This window comes from Phyllostomus hastatus, unplaced genomic scaffold (genome assembly GCF_019186645.2).
Source record: "Phyllostomus hastatus isolate PE091 unplaced genomic scaffold, TTU_PhHast_1.1 phas_scaffold_78, whole genome shotgun sequence".
Classification (NCBI taxonomy): Eukaryota; Metazoa; Chordata; class Mammalia; order Chiroptera; family Phyllostomidae; genus Phyllostomus; species Phyllostomus hastatus.
In genome coordinates, this window is record NW_025334041.1 from 34,528,863 (window position 1) to 34,543,443 (window position 14,581).

Below are 14,581 nucleotides of genomic sequence, written 5' to 3' on the forward strand. Positions count from 1 at the left end.
TTCCACTGTCAGGTAATCATTACAGACCCATTAATATAACTATCAATCTCCTATCAGACTACTAAAAAATTTTAGGTTCCCACAAAATGCTCCTCAGCAACAAATTACTGTAATGCAGAGAGGGTACTTATCAGGTTCTCGGAGATGCAGCTCTAAATTGGGAGAATGGAAAATCAATGTGGACCACATACAGAGACTAGATAATTACAAACTCATGAAATTATAACTCTTTCCAGGAAACCACTTCAAAATTGAATTTTTTGCAAAGAATAGAAGTTTAAATGTATTGCTCTATACAAAATTTTTACCATAAGAGATGCATATTACCTGAAACCTTATTCTGTAATTGATGTTTGACTATAACAGGAAGAAATATAATTGACTAGAAGACAGCTACACAAAAAGAAAGCATACTTGGCATCCCTCAGGTAAAGGAAGAAAAAGGGTTTTATTCCATCTGAAAAGAAAATGTTTTCTTTTCTTCTTTTTTTTAAGAAAATGTAAACTATTTGAGGATCTGGGGCAAGGAAAAAAAGAAACAAGGTTTTTTTTTCCACTTCCATCATGAACTTACCCTCCTTTAATTTTACTTCCATTGTATCCTCCTCCCGTCCATGCTTTTTTTGAAGATGAAAGAGTAAACAGGGACAATGTCTAAGTGCCAAAAAAGGTTTCACTGCAGCATCATTTTCCCTCTTGCACCACTGTGTTCAAGAACTCATCACTAGACAACTCCCAAAGAATCAGTATCTTGTACGCTGCACTTACAACTAATGAATAAAAGTTAAAACCAATAACAAAAGATGCTCATGTTTTAAAAGCTTTTAAATATTAATTATAAAAATTTTAAACAATTTAAAAATATTTCTAAAAATCTAAATAATTTGAGTTATAGAAAAGTCATGGTATAAATTATAAAATATATATGTAGGTAATGAAAAATGTATCAGAATGTCTGGGATGATGCTAAATAGAATTTTTTAAGTAAAACAAAAATAAACAGAAAAGCAAAGCTGGTTGTTTGGAAAAATATATTTAAAAAAAAACTCTAGTAAGATTGCTCAAGAGCAAAGACATGGATAAAGTATAATAGAAATAAAATAGAAGATACACTGACACAGAATTAGTAGGCTTTAAAAAACATAAAAAGATTTGAAGAAACTACAGCAAAATGCTCACTTGTTAAATCTACATGAGGCTATCTGTTATAATATTTCATACAATTTTTCATGTTTCAAAATTAAAGAAATTTTTAATATAGGTCATCTGCTGGTATTTCATGATTTAAAATTTAAAGTTGATTAAGAAGTGGCTCTAAAATACCTTGGAAAGAAAACATGTGAATATGAGCCTCAGCACACAGGCTGAACTTAGAGTCAAGTGAACAGATCTAAGTCTCACTACCTGGTTTTTATTTTTCCTGTTTATATGTGCTGCATCTTTTTATAGAAGGGGGAATAATATGCTCTCCAGACCTGTCCAAACTGGACATAGTATTGGGTGAACAGGAGAAACTACCCAAGTTCCAAACACCTGCCTTAATTTTTTTTACTTATTTTAGTTGTTGTTCAACAGATATTGATTGTTTTCTAGGTGCAGACATTACGCCAAGTGCTAGGTATACAGTTCAAGTCCCCACGGGAGTTTACTTTTGGACTAATATCTCATGGCATGGGCAGTCTCATGGCATAGAAGAATGTCTCATTATGAAGCAGGGAGCGAAGGATTCCTGCTGGTCATCCTGGGGTGCTTCCTGTGTCCTGAGCAGAATCAGAAACTAGCAGGAAGAATAGGTAGAAGCCACCAAATCTTAGCCAGGAATTGTTTACAAACTGCCACTTTCCCTCAATAATGACATCAACACTGAAGTTTGTGGAGCACTTCTCATACACAAAGCTCTGGGCTATGTGTCTGTCCTTCCTCACTTAACAGATGAGAAAAAGAAGAACGGAAGAAATAATTGTCCCATACCACATAAATATTAATTGGCAGAGACAGGATTTGAATTTAGGTCTATCTAGCCCTAACAATTATTCTCAGTCTCTAATTCTTACTGCTTTCAAACTAGACAGCTCTCCTGGACTTAGAAAGAAGTGACTAGTTCCATCTGTTAATACTAGTCAAGAAATTTTTTCAAAAAAATTTTAAATCAAAAAGTATTGTAGCATGATCTCAAGAAGATAATACTTATGTTTAAAATAGAATTGTTATGTGGAATACCCATTGGCCCCACTCAGAATTACCAAAGCAACCATTCTCCCTTCCAGAGAGAGTTAGAGATGCACCTCCAGATTTTTAACACAGAAAACAAAGGCAGAAAGTAATCAAAGGCATAATAAGCCTTGTTTCCTTTAGGATTCACCTGATTCAAGTTGAGACTCTGGTCAAACATCATACTCCTAGTTACTCTTCCTTCTGTGCCACTGTCTCCACATCTTGGTCTGTCCACCCTCTCTGGTTTCTTTCTGTTCCTTCCTTTCATGCACCAAGATGCTGCATCAGGGCCTTTGCACATGCTAGTTTCACTGCCTGAGAAACTGTCCCCTTCCATTTCACCCGGTTGTCACTTATCTTCCAAACTACAAATTCATTTCATTTCCTCAAGGAAGTCTTCCTAAACCAACCAGACTAGGTCAGGTTGCCAATCAGATGCCTTCAGGACAACATGGATGTCCCTTTATGACACTCTCATAACTGTCGCTTAAAAAGACCTTTTGGTAATTTTTTTTATTATGACTATCACCCTACTAAACAACAAGCTTTGATGGAGAGCATTGCATCACCTATTGTCATAGCTCTATCCCTGAGCTGATGGCAAGCACTCAACACATATCTATTGAAGAAAAGAGGGTTGAGAACACAAATAGGGTATCCAACCTTATGGGCTTTTTTCCTATCCTGTTGTAAGTCTTTAATGTCAGCTTCCTGTCAATGTGCTGAAGTTTTTAGGAGTCTCCTATGGGAACAACCAAGTCCACCTGCACCTACCTCCTTTTCTACCACTTAAATGCAATGAAAAGGTTGCTATGATAAAATTATGTTTGATAGTTGATACTAGAGCTCTCATCAATTACTGCCCAAAAATGGCTGCAAACACTCGAACCACTCAAATACCAGGCACTTCTTCCCTGATCTTTATTACCAATTCTTATTTTTATAGTGGCCACTTACTCACCCAAAATATAAAAAATTTTTTTAATGAGTAAGAAAACAATACTAGTTTGGGACAACCCCAAGGGAATGATTTGCTTTGGGTTTTATTGTTATTTTTCTTTATTTTTTTTGGTTCAAATCTGTCTCCAACTTGTTGAAAACAACTTTCACAACTTCCTGTTCAGTCATAATTACTCTAATAGTTCACTCTGAATTTCAAAAAAAAAAGTGCAACAGTAGATTTGTACAAGATATTATATAATGAAAAGATTCACTCTCTAATTAAAATTAAAATAGGAATAATAGTCTATTATAAAACAGCTAATTGGTTCTATTCATAGAAATACCATTAGTGATACTTTGATTTTTTAAAAAAATATATAGCTGAACACATCTTTTTAAGTTTATAGATAACACCTTGAATATTAACACATGAAATAATTTATATATTGAATTGAAAAAAAGATCTCACACCAGAAAGAAAAATAAAGAGGACTTTCTATTCAAATACATTACAAACAGAGCTTAGAAACAGAACTCATGCTGACACCAGCTGTCACTTTTCATTTTTCTTCTCTCCCAGCCCTAAGATACCTGACCTGTATAAACCAGTAATGGGCCAATATATTTTCCTCAGGCTACAGAGTTAAGACTACATATAATCAACCATGCCATTAAGGCAGCTGATGCATTCTACATGATGATAGACCTAAAGCAACCTAGCTTCAGTCCCAAGGGAAAGCAAAATTTACTTAATCCCCAAAGAATTTTTTCCCATAATGCAAAGAGAATTAAATCATGAAATCTGAGACCTTCCTGAAATCCACTGATTGCAAGATGGAAGAGGAGCATATGCCTGCAGAAGCCTGCCAGGGGGGAGTGCACACACTGTCAGCTCAGCAAAGAGATGCTGAAGAGATGACTGGTGGTGGGTAAAGGTGAAGAAGTTATCGGACCTACCTGGAATAGCTGTTACACGTGAGGGAAAAAAACAAACATTTTATCAGTGTGTTTATTAAATTTGCGTAGCCCTTTTATTCTCAGTGTGTGTGTGTTTGGAGAGGAGGGGGAGGGGCATATTTTGGCAGGAATACAAATATCTTCTAGTCTTTTGGCAGGATGATGATATGTTTCAGCTTAGTTCAATCTTGTCCATAAAACCTCACATTTCCTCCAGATGCAGATAAATTTACACATAGTCATAAGATGGGCAGAAGAACTGAGCCATGTGTTTGCCATGTGTAAGGCAGCAACACGTTTCACATGGTTCCAGTTTAGAAGCTACGGCAACCCCCGTACCACACGATACTCAGTCTAACTCCTACGGACAACAAAGAAGGACTAAAAATAAACCCCAGAAAAAAATGGTTGGAAAAAACAGGACTTCCTTAGAAAGCATGTGTTTTTCTTTAGAATTATGGAAGTATTATATTTAGAATAATTGAAACTCACCTGGCCAAAACAATTACATCTTCAATTCATGGCTTACTAAAACAATTGCTAACAAATGGTAAAATGAAGTATTGTATCTTAAATGCTTGCATTCCAACTCCTCTGCTATTATGAATGTTTCCACAGAGAGGGTGGCTAACACATGATTTCTGGCACCATGCTGCCTAGCGTCAAACACTTGGGTGAGTTACTTAAACGTTCTGTGCTCTGCTTCCTCATCTGCAAAGGGAGAACAGCAACAGCACTGTTGAAGAAATAGGATATAACACATGCGAAACACTTACTAGAATATTGCCTGCCACATAGTAAGTGGCATACAAGTGTTTGCTATTTTTCTACTCTTATTCCTCAGTCCAGTTACCAGTATTGATCCCACAAAGATATCAATATGATTCAAAAGAGGTGGGCTGTATAAAACAGGAAATCCATTATCACAAAATGAGAGGGTTTGTGGGGTGTAATAAATATTTATTTGCAAAAATACAAAATTTTGAAAATTCTATAAAACAGAAGCACAGCTAGTCACTACAGTTTTTAATTCCACTCATTAGCTGGAGAGAATGTGCCACTGATAGTTTTAAGGCAGAAAAATGAGTAAGGAAAAGAAATTAACTCTTCCAAGTGACTAGCATTGAACCATGGGCAGCAGTTATCTGTCTCCAAGGTGAGATTTATTCCTGCAGCCTGAGTGGATAGATAGCAAAAGTAAGTGTAGTCTTTCTACAACACAGCAACATATGGTCATTATCGATCAAGGACACCAGCTCTCTATGAGTCCCATACATCAACCATCAAATAAATGGCTTTTCCAGCTACACTTTTGGTCAGGGTACAAAATACTCCAAAATACGACTGTGAGGATATTAAGGCTCTTATGCTAATAACAGAGAAAATCAATGAGCTCTCCTTTTGATAGAATTCACTATTTAAAACTGAAAGTATTTAAAAGTGGGCAGCAGCTCAAACCCACAGGACCCAAAGGACAAGGTTTTCTGTGCTGACCCAGTCTGCAATTACAGAATCATCTCTAACTCAGAAGATCCTGGAACTGAATCCCACCAGCATCCCCATGATTCAATTCAATAATTTCTTATTCAATTACTGGAAGATTAACCCTATTTGTATATTTATTTTTCTAAGAAAGTCTAGATCTTATTCTTGTAGAATCCTGGGGTTTAAAAAAATTATTTATGTCAACAGGTAGGAACTAATGAGGTAACTAAATATAATGAAGTTTAAAACTAGTGTTGCTACATCTAATAACTTAATATTGCTCTCTAAGGAGAATATATTAATCAATAGTTTTAAAAATCATTCTTGTTTATTACTAGTCAAACTAATGTTAAGTCATGGCTAAACTGTTTTCATAAAATGAACTGAAAAAGAACTTTCTCCCAGTCATGTAATTTCAACATTTTCTATTAGTGTAAGCAGGTATCCTATCCATAGCCATGACCTCTGAACTATTCCCCTCTTCAAAGAAAACCTGGTGAGGTACCTGCATAGCCACACCACAACCCAGGACACCTGCAGAGTTCCTTCATCCCGCCCCACAGGCTCTGCTCTCAAAGTGTAGGTTCAGTGCTGAGAGCTCTTAACTTAACTCTCCTAGATAGTGCAGTGAAAACAATATGAATGCAGATATAAAATACAGGAAAGGGGCATCTGCCAAACATTCCTAGCATTGCTTTCTTAACTTTGATCATTTTAATCAACTCTATTTACACATACTCAGTAAAGAATCTGTGCTCCTTAATGAATAAAATAGAGACCACACTCACTTCAGTTTATGGCATATGAAGCTGCTTAAAAAAAAATCCCAGTTACCAGGGCAGCAGTTGCTGCTCAGAGGACCAACTAAAGGACTTTGATTGGCAGTCTGCCCCTCAGCAGGCATTAAGATTCATATCACTGAGTTTCTTTACAGGATAAAGACTGCCCTATCTCCACAGAGCCAGAGAAAATGCCTGAAACTTCTATTTGAAATTAAGAGTGATAAAACTAAGAGCTTAGGTAACAACTTCTATAAATAGATCTGTTTTAAAAAAAATCCTTTCTAAAAGCATCTTCCCAGGCCATGTGACTTAATTACTGTCTAGGTGACAAAGTATTATTCCCTCAGCCAAGAGCCTCTGAAAGAGCTACTGTGGTGAGAATTCAAGATAGAAAGCATGATTCTTAAATGTAAGGGAAAGCTGTAAATATGAAATACTGTTGCTGAGTTATTCTCCTAAAAAAAAGTTGGGGGCGGAAACAAGATTTTTAAAAGTCTGTGGATAGATTACTGGGCTACATTGGCTGATGCTTACATTTCATCTCAAAGACTGCCTCAAAAACAAAATATAACCTAACAGCTATTTGAAAAAAAAGCCCCACAAATCTCCACTTAGGAAAATTCATCATTGATGCAATGGTATGGATGGCTTAGTACTCATTTTTCTTTTCTTTTTAACTCTTATCCTTCTTGCTTCCATAGAAAGTACCAAGATTCTGGATGGTAATGCAGTTTTGAGAATCAATAAGGAAACTTGATATCCAGGACAACCAAAAGCAGATTAACCCTTTGTTCATCTTTTCTGCTGCAGTAAGTACATATAATGACACTCTGGCAGTTTAATAGCTAATTTTGTGCTTCCTATGGCCAAAAAATAAATAGTTCAAGCACTTACGTACTCTTTGGTCATATGTAATGAATTCAAGAAAAATCTATGTCTCATAAAAGGATATGTTAAATAAAGATATTTTCACCAAAAAGGAGAAGAGAATGCAGTCACTAAACTACAGCATGGGGCAAAAGTAGATTTACAGTTGTGAGTATGCAAAACACAGTTTATTCTTGTATTATTATTTATTAATAATTGTATTATTTTCCATATGAACCATACACCTGCTTTTGTCACACTCTATATAACCTACATTTTAGGTATACTAAATTCTGTGACTAATGACAACTTGAGAACATATTTGACTTAAGAAAGAAATCCACAATATTTTATAGTACCATACAATTGTTTGTGGGGATTTTTTCACACACAAAAAAACACATCTTAAGAGACACCTTAAGAAACATTGTTTTTTAACACACTGTGCATTTCTTAAAGTATTCAACTGTTGAGAATTATGTTCCTCCTGGAGAAATATGGAAAAGGAGACATGAGAAAGTTTGAATATAAGTCAAGATTACAAGCAATTTTCTCTGGATGCTGTTCAGGCTTAAAGCTACAAAGTTAGCATGAGCTGGGGGTAGGTATACACTGTCTTAACAGTCCACATATTCAAAATTTTCTAAGTGATTTCTTACAGTTGTCCTCCGTCAGTATATTTTCCCTATCATTCATACAGAAAGAATGAGTCCCCCCCTTTTTTAAAGAAATTAGAAGTGAGTTGGAAATCTGACTTACAAAACTGAGTACCAAAGGAACCTAGAGACTCCACTTGCACCCAGGCGCCGCCTGGGAGAGGGTGCCATGCTAGGCTAGCAATCGTTCACGGAGCTTTAACCTCAGGGAAGGAAGATGGATGTGAACAGCAGGAGAAAAACTATTTTGCAGAGAAACTCAGACCTGTCCTTGCTTCCATATCAACTTCCTGGTATACAGTTTCCAGAGTGACAGTGGCCGTTTCAGTTTGCCTATAAGATATTTTTAATGAAAACTGTACCACCATCCCATCAGAGCGAAAGGTCCCCTAGAGTCACAATAACCTCTTCCACCCTTAAGTGGACACTTTCTCCTCTGACACTGGCTCTCCAACACGAAGCCTCTCTGCAATTCCTTCATCTAATTTCAGGCTTCACAACCTTGACCCACAGTCCTTTGCTTTCTTATCCATCTTCTTAATGCCACTATGGACATAATTAAGACTTTCAGACAATGATACTTGAGTGCACTCAATTCAATTAAGTGGTGGATAGTAACCAGTCAATTGCCAAAGTCAATAATGTACAATGGGTGTCTCTGGACACACCATTCTTACAGTTAGGATCCTGATCCAAGGACATGTTGGGAGTGCTCACATATAGTAGTCTGGAAATAATCTGAGCTAATAAAAAAGGACTCTCCATGGCTGTTACTTTTAATTATTAGCATAAGACATCATATAATTTAACCAAAAGAAACAGTTAATGATATCAATAACTGGTCATGATCTTTCATTGGTAATAAATATAATAAATCACATCTCTACCAAGATGTCTACTTTTACTTTTTGATCCCAAGGAAATCTGCCCCTTCCCCCTTCTATACATATTCAGGGTTCAAAACTGCTCTCCTAGTGTTCTAAAACTCTTACTCGGGCTATTTTCCTGAGATGGGAAAATAAAACAGACTCTGTAGTTAGTGTGTCTTCACCATTTTTGTCCAAGGTAACTGACATTACAGAAAATTTACCCAAAAGCATAACCAAATTTAAGAGAAATAGCTAAAAGGGTCTTTAAGTAGACTACCACTTCAGTTTAAGAATTAGATTATAAAGGAGTAATTGTTGAGTACCTCCAGAATGAATATGTATATAATAGGTCTTAATAAAAATACATTTCAATTTTTATGGCTATCCTATTCTGCATAACATAGACTATATGGTAGATAATGGAGTACAAGAGTCAGCATTGGAGTCACATGCCTTAGATTCAAACTGCAGCTCGACCACTCATTACAGTTATTTTCAACAAGTACCCTTTCCATGCTTCAGTTTTCAGTAAAGTGGGATAAAAACAGTTATGTTTACAATCACAGGTTGTTTCCAGGATGAATACATGCGTGTGTGTGTGTGTGTCTGTGTGTGTGCGCACATGCGTGTGCTGGTCACATCACGAGCAATAAATGTTAGCAATTACTATTAGTATTATAATAGTAATTAACTAGAGCTGTATAACTAGAAACGTACATTAACCAGAATACTGGCAACTCTCAGATTCCACACAAAAAAAGCCGGCTAACAAACAGCAACGAGCACTCAATCGTTTACACTCAATTGTTGCTGCTTTATCAATTCCACTTTCCTTTACCTTAAGAATCCAGAGCCATCATTTTCTACAATCAAAATAAAAAGATTTTGTTCTCAAGCTATTCTGATTAGTTGAGGCTTTATGTTTAAATTCTTTGAAAGTTCATGTCAAATACACAAAAGTTCTCCCTAACGGGCAAATTTAGAATTTAATTTTTAAATAAATTGGGAATAAATGTAAGTGAAAGGTGAGATTAATATTTCACTCATATGTGGAATCTAATGAAAAAATAAACAAACAAAATAGAAACAGACTCATAGATACAGAGAACAGACTGACAGCTGTCAGAGGGGAGGGGTACAGGGGCTGGGTGCGAACGGTGAAGGGAGTAAGCAAATGCAAACACACACACACACACACACACACACACACACACACAATTCACAGACACAGACAACAGTATGGTGGTCACCAGAGGGAAAGGTGGGAGCTGGTAGGAGGAGGCAGAAGAGGGGAAAGGGAAGATAAATGGTGATGGAAGGAGACTTGACTTGGGGTGGTGAACACACAATACAACATACAGATGATTATAGAATTATATACTTGAAACCTATATAATATGTCACCCCAATAAGTTCAATAAAAATTAAAAAGAAAATGTCTCATTAAAGAATAAAAATTATTTCCTGCTTACAGCCTTTATCTTTGTAACCTTTGAAAAAATTTAATAGAACTTTAAAATCAGCATTATGCACCTGTCTGGTGGGAATAAAACTGCCTTCAATGATGTACAGAATGTCTAGCAGATAATACAAATCATTATCTTAAGGAAAAATCACTAAAATGTACATCATTTTACTGTAAATATAAAAATAGCAATCAACAGCAAAATCTAGATTATGAGAAACTGCATAGGATAAACACTTTGGTTTCTTCAACAAATAAATTGTAAGGGAGAATTTAAAAATAAAGTTAAGAGGAAACCAAAAAATTCCGAGACATGTTTAAATTCATTTAAAAAAAAAAAGACCTAAACAGGCAAAACTTAACTACAGGGATACATGCATGGGCAATAAACTATGACAAAAAATGAGAAAATGATCACCATAAAGTAGGAGAGTGTCCAAAAGTCTCACAAGAAGAGGAAGGAGGGGCTTGGGTTTGGGCAGCAGCACCTGGAATACTGAACAAGCTCGAATTCTAACTGGAAGAGTGTTCACCTGTAGTAATTTCTGTGTCAGTGCTATATTTTACAATGAAAAGATTTTGAAAATAAAACTACAATCTAAAAGGGTCACCAATGCAGCTACAGTGTATTTTTTATGCAAATGTATTCCTTTTCTCACATTCATACTCCCACCTTAAATCAAATGCATTGCACCTGAATTTTCACAAATAAGGATTCCGTAACATCTGAGCAGAGACATTTACTAGACTGATTTCTAACCACGGTTTAAATCTGATTTGATAATGGTGTTGATTTTAATTTTGCATCCTCAAAATAAATATAACCCTGTTTGTGCCAATGGACAAAAAATGTTCTTTCACACAGAGTTTGGCTTCGATCATTTACTTTAGTCCCAGGAGAAAAGCCAATTTAAAAATTCACAGGCTTTTAGGAAAGGTGTTATGGGTTGAACTGTATTCCCCTAAAATTCATATGTAGACACCCTAACCTCCGGTACATCAGACTGTACATATTTGTACAGAGTTTTTAAAGAAGCAATTAAGTTACATTGAGGTCCTCTGGGTAGGTCTTAATCCAATCTGACTAGTATCTTTCCAGGAAGAAGAAATTAGGGCACACAACACACAGAGGGAAGTCCATGTGAAAACACAGAGAGAAGACAACCAAGGAGAAAGGCCTCAGAAGACACCAGCCCTGCTGACACTTTGATCTTGGGCTTCTAGTCTTCAGAACTGTAAGACAATAAATTTCTGTTGTGTAAGCCACGTTGTCTGTGGTCCTTTGTTATGGCAGCCCTAGCAAACTGATACAGAAGGAAAATGAAAAGTTTAAAAAAAAAGCTACAATCTTACAATTGTTTTGACTCATACTATATAGTGAAAAGAAAAGCTTAAGAAAATTGTGAGTGAGTCATTAGTAAAGAAAGGAGAACTGACAGATTCCATGTAAAAAGAAAACACCCCAGACAGCTAAGCACAGAGGGCAAGACACAAGGAACCAGCAGGAAAGCAACTGGCTACTGACTAAATTGATGGGCAAGATTCAGTACTTTCAATGTGGTTCCTGGAAAAAAAGCCAGAGGAGAATTTTGACTTTGATTCTCTAGTTCATTTTTTAAATGAACTAGAAACAAATGGAGGTGGTGGGTGAGATCAAAGTGGTTTTCTTGAAGGGAGTAATTTCCTCTGGCCCACAGGTCTGGATGAACTTTGGATTTATCATTTCCCTGGTTTGATAGGGTTGGGGGTTAAGCAAACCATCAACCAAAAAAAATGCAATTCTCAGGCTGCAAAATCAATGATTGTGCAGTAAGGTCAGTGCCCTGGGTGTTATAGGTACCCATGGAGCCCAGTGATCTCTGAGTTGAGTGTGCTTTGCTGATGAAGTACGTTTCCTGAACAGAGATATTACTGTAGAGACCATAGATCACTGTTAGCTGGATCTGCGCTCCATGCTCCTACGTGCTCTTCACTGTCCCACGGAGAGACAGAAATGGAAACAGATACTGAACTAACTGCTTGTCTCCTTTCTTTAATTTAACAAAAAATAAGATACACTCTGCAATCAGAACAGCATCATACAAAATTGAGAAGCGAAGCTAAACAAACAGGGATCAGAATAAAAGGAGCCCAGAGACTCTAAATCTAGGTAATTATTTTTCAACCAGAAGCAAAGTAGCTCCATTCTCCTATGTCATAAGTAGAAGAGTCCTGACATTCTTTGTACAATGAGGCCGTGATATAAATCAACCAACCATCCAATTAACCTTAAATTCAGAATAACTGTCTGGAGAAACTGGAGTAATTATTATATCTAGGTCATTTATTAAAAAATTAACATATCTTGTTTTAAATCTTTATCAGTTAGAATTGTATAGATATGTAAAAAGGTATTTATTGGATAAAATGTCCCAAGGTCTGGAATTTGCTTTTTTTTGGGGGGGGGGGGGGGGAATCTGCTTTTCAGTACTACACACAGATGCAAGTAGAGATAGAAAAGATTGTCAAAATGTTTATACCTGTTGAAGCTGGATAATGGGTATGTGGAAGTTCATTATAGTATTCCTTTCACTTCTGTATATGTTTGAATTTTTCCATAATAAAAGATTTTCCTTTATTTAGTTATATGTAATTGGAAACTTAGTTTGTTTCATGTTGTCACTTGAATGGGACAATGTAATTTATTTTAGTTATTTACTTACCTAGAGTCTAATTTGAAAAAGAAATTTTATGACAGTAATATATTTAAATTGAAAAATAGTGAATCTGAGAAAATGTTTCTTAAATAAAAAGAAGAAAAGCAGTGAAGACAGGCTTTGAGAGAAAATAACCTGGGAAAATGTTTACAGTATGATACAATGTTTACTTTTTAAAAGTAAGCTACAATGTTGTATATATGGGATACCAGATATGTAAAAAAAAAGGTAAGTATGTGCATAGGTCAAAACAACCCTATAAAGAAATATACCAAAATGAAAAAACAATGTATTTCTCAGAGTTTAACAGTGATATTTTTATTTTTTGATATATTTATCTCTAATTACAAGTTTTCTAAAATGAGTGTGTATCAAGTGTATAATCAGAAAAAGAAAGTAAATTTATATAAATGTCAATATAATTCCGACAAGACAGAACAGATAGTCCGAACACTGTTCAGAAGAAAATAAACAATTAGCTAAAACACACTCACTAAACATAGGGTCTAAAGTAACCCTTTGGCGGAGTTTGATCTCATATGCCCTAAGATTATATCATCAGCGGATCAGAAAAAAATACACACATTCTTTTTTTAATACTCACTCTTGCTTATATGACTTTTCATATGCTTAATGATTTTTTAAAAAGAAAGGAAGGGAGGATGAGGAGAGAGATAAACATCAATCAGTTGCTTCCCATAAGTGGCCCGATCAGGATCAAACCTGCAGCCTTTTGGTGTAAGGCTGCAACCAACTGCACCACCCAACCAGGGCTGCATACATTCTTATGCCTATAATTGGAGAAGGCTTTTCTTTGTGTGAAATCTTTTCAGAACTTACCTGACAAGAACTAGCATCTTGAGGTTTCTGCCTCCAGGGATTTAAAACTCCCTGGGAGTTCCCAGTAGACCTAATAAATTTACAATTTTACCAGGGGAAGTCATTCTCAACTAAATGAAAAGCTATGTACCTACCCTGGACCCAAGATTTCACCTCTTGGTTCTCAGGGCTAACCTTAAAAACAAATTTCAGAAATTATTTTCTGTGATAAAATCGAAAAAAGAACCATGTGAAGCAATATTAACTCTATAAAACATACCTCCAATGACTCCTACAGTGCACTAAGAATTATTTTTCTGATAACTAAAGGCTTTATGTTTTTTCCACACCATGGGTAATACACTTCCTTGATGAATTCTTTAATATAAAAACCCTAATACTGTACCTTAGAAGTATCAATAACAGTTAAAATCATAATCAGTATTTAAAAGATTCTGAGAAATTTCCCCCAGGGGGAGAAATATGTTACTTACTTTAACTTCCACAGTCTTCCCTCCATGTTCAATGTGCCTCTCTATGTATCCGGAGGACAGCAAATCACTGCAACAACAGAAGAAAGCATGATTCAAAAAGGACTTAAAAATGGAAAGCATCTGGAAATCAAGTTTACACATACCAGCTTTACTGAGTCTTTAACTTTCAAACAAAATTCTTTAATTTTAAAACAAAAATAAACCTTTATAGGTGTCTCTCTCTCACACATACACACAAACATACACACAGCCTAATACTTCTAAAACAGGTGTCAAACTCATTTTCACCATGGGCCACATGGGCCTTGAGGTTGCCTTCAGAGGGCCGAATGTAA

At 35.8% G+C, this 14,581-nt stretch overlaps 1 protein-coding gene across 16 annotated transcripts in view; it reads right to left on the reverse strand.

Moving 5' to 3' along the window:
• ADAM22 (ADAM metallopeptidase domain 22) overlaps positions 1-14,581 on the reverse strand; it is a 225,794-nt gene that overhangs the window by 95,956 nt on the left and 115,257 nt on the right. For all 16 annotated transcript variants that reach the window (XM_045826929.1, XM_045826916.1, XM_045826915.1 and 13 more), the window contains exon 4: positions 14,247-14,313. In XM_045826929.1, the coding sequence (XP_045682885.1) occupies positions 14,247-14,313 (67 nt within the window). The remainder of the gene's footprint in view (positions 1-14,246; positions 14,314-14,581) is intronic.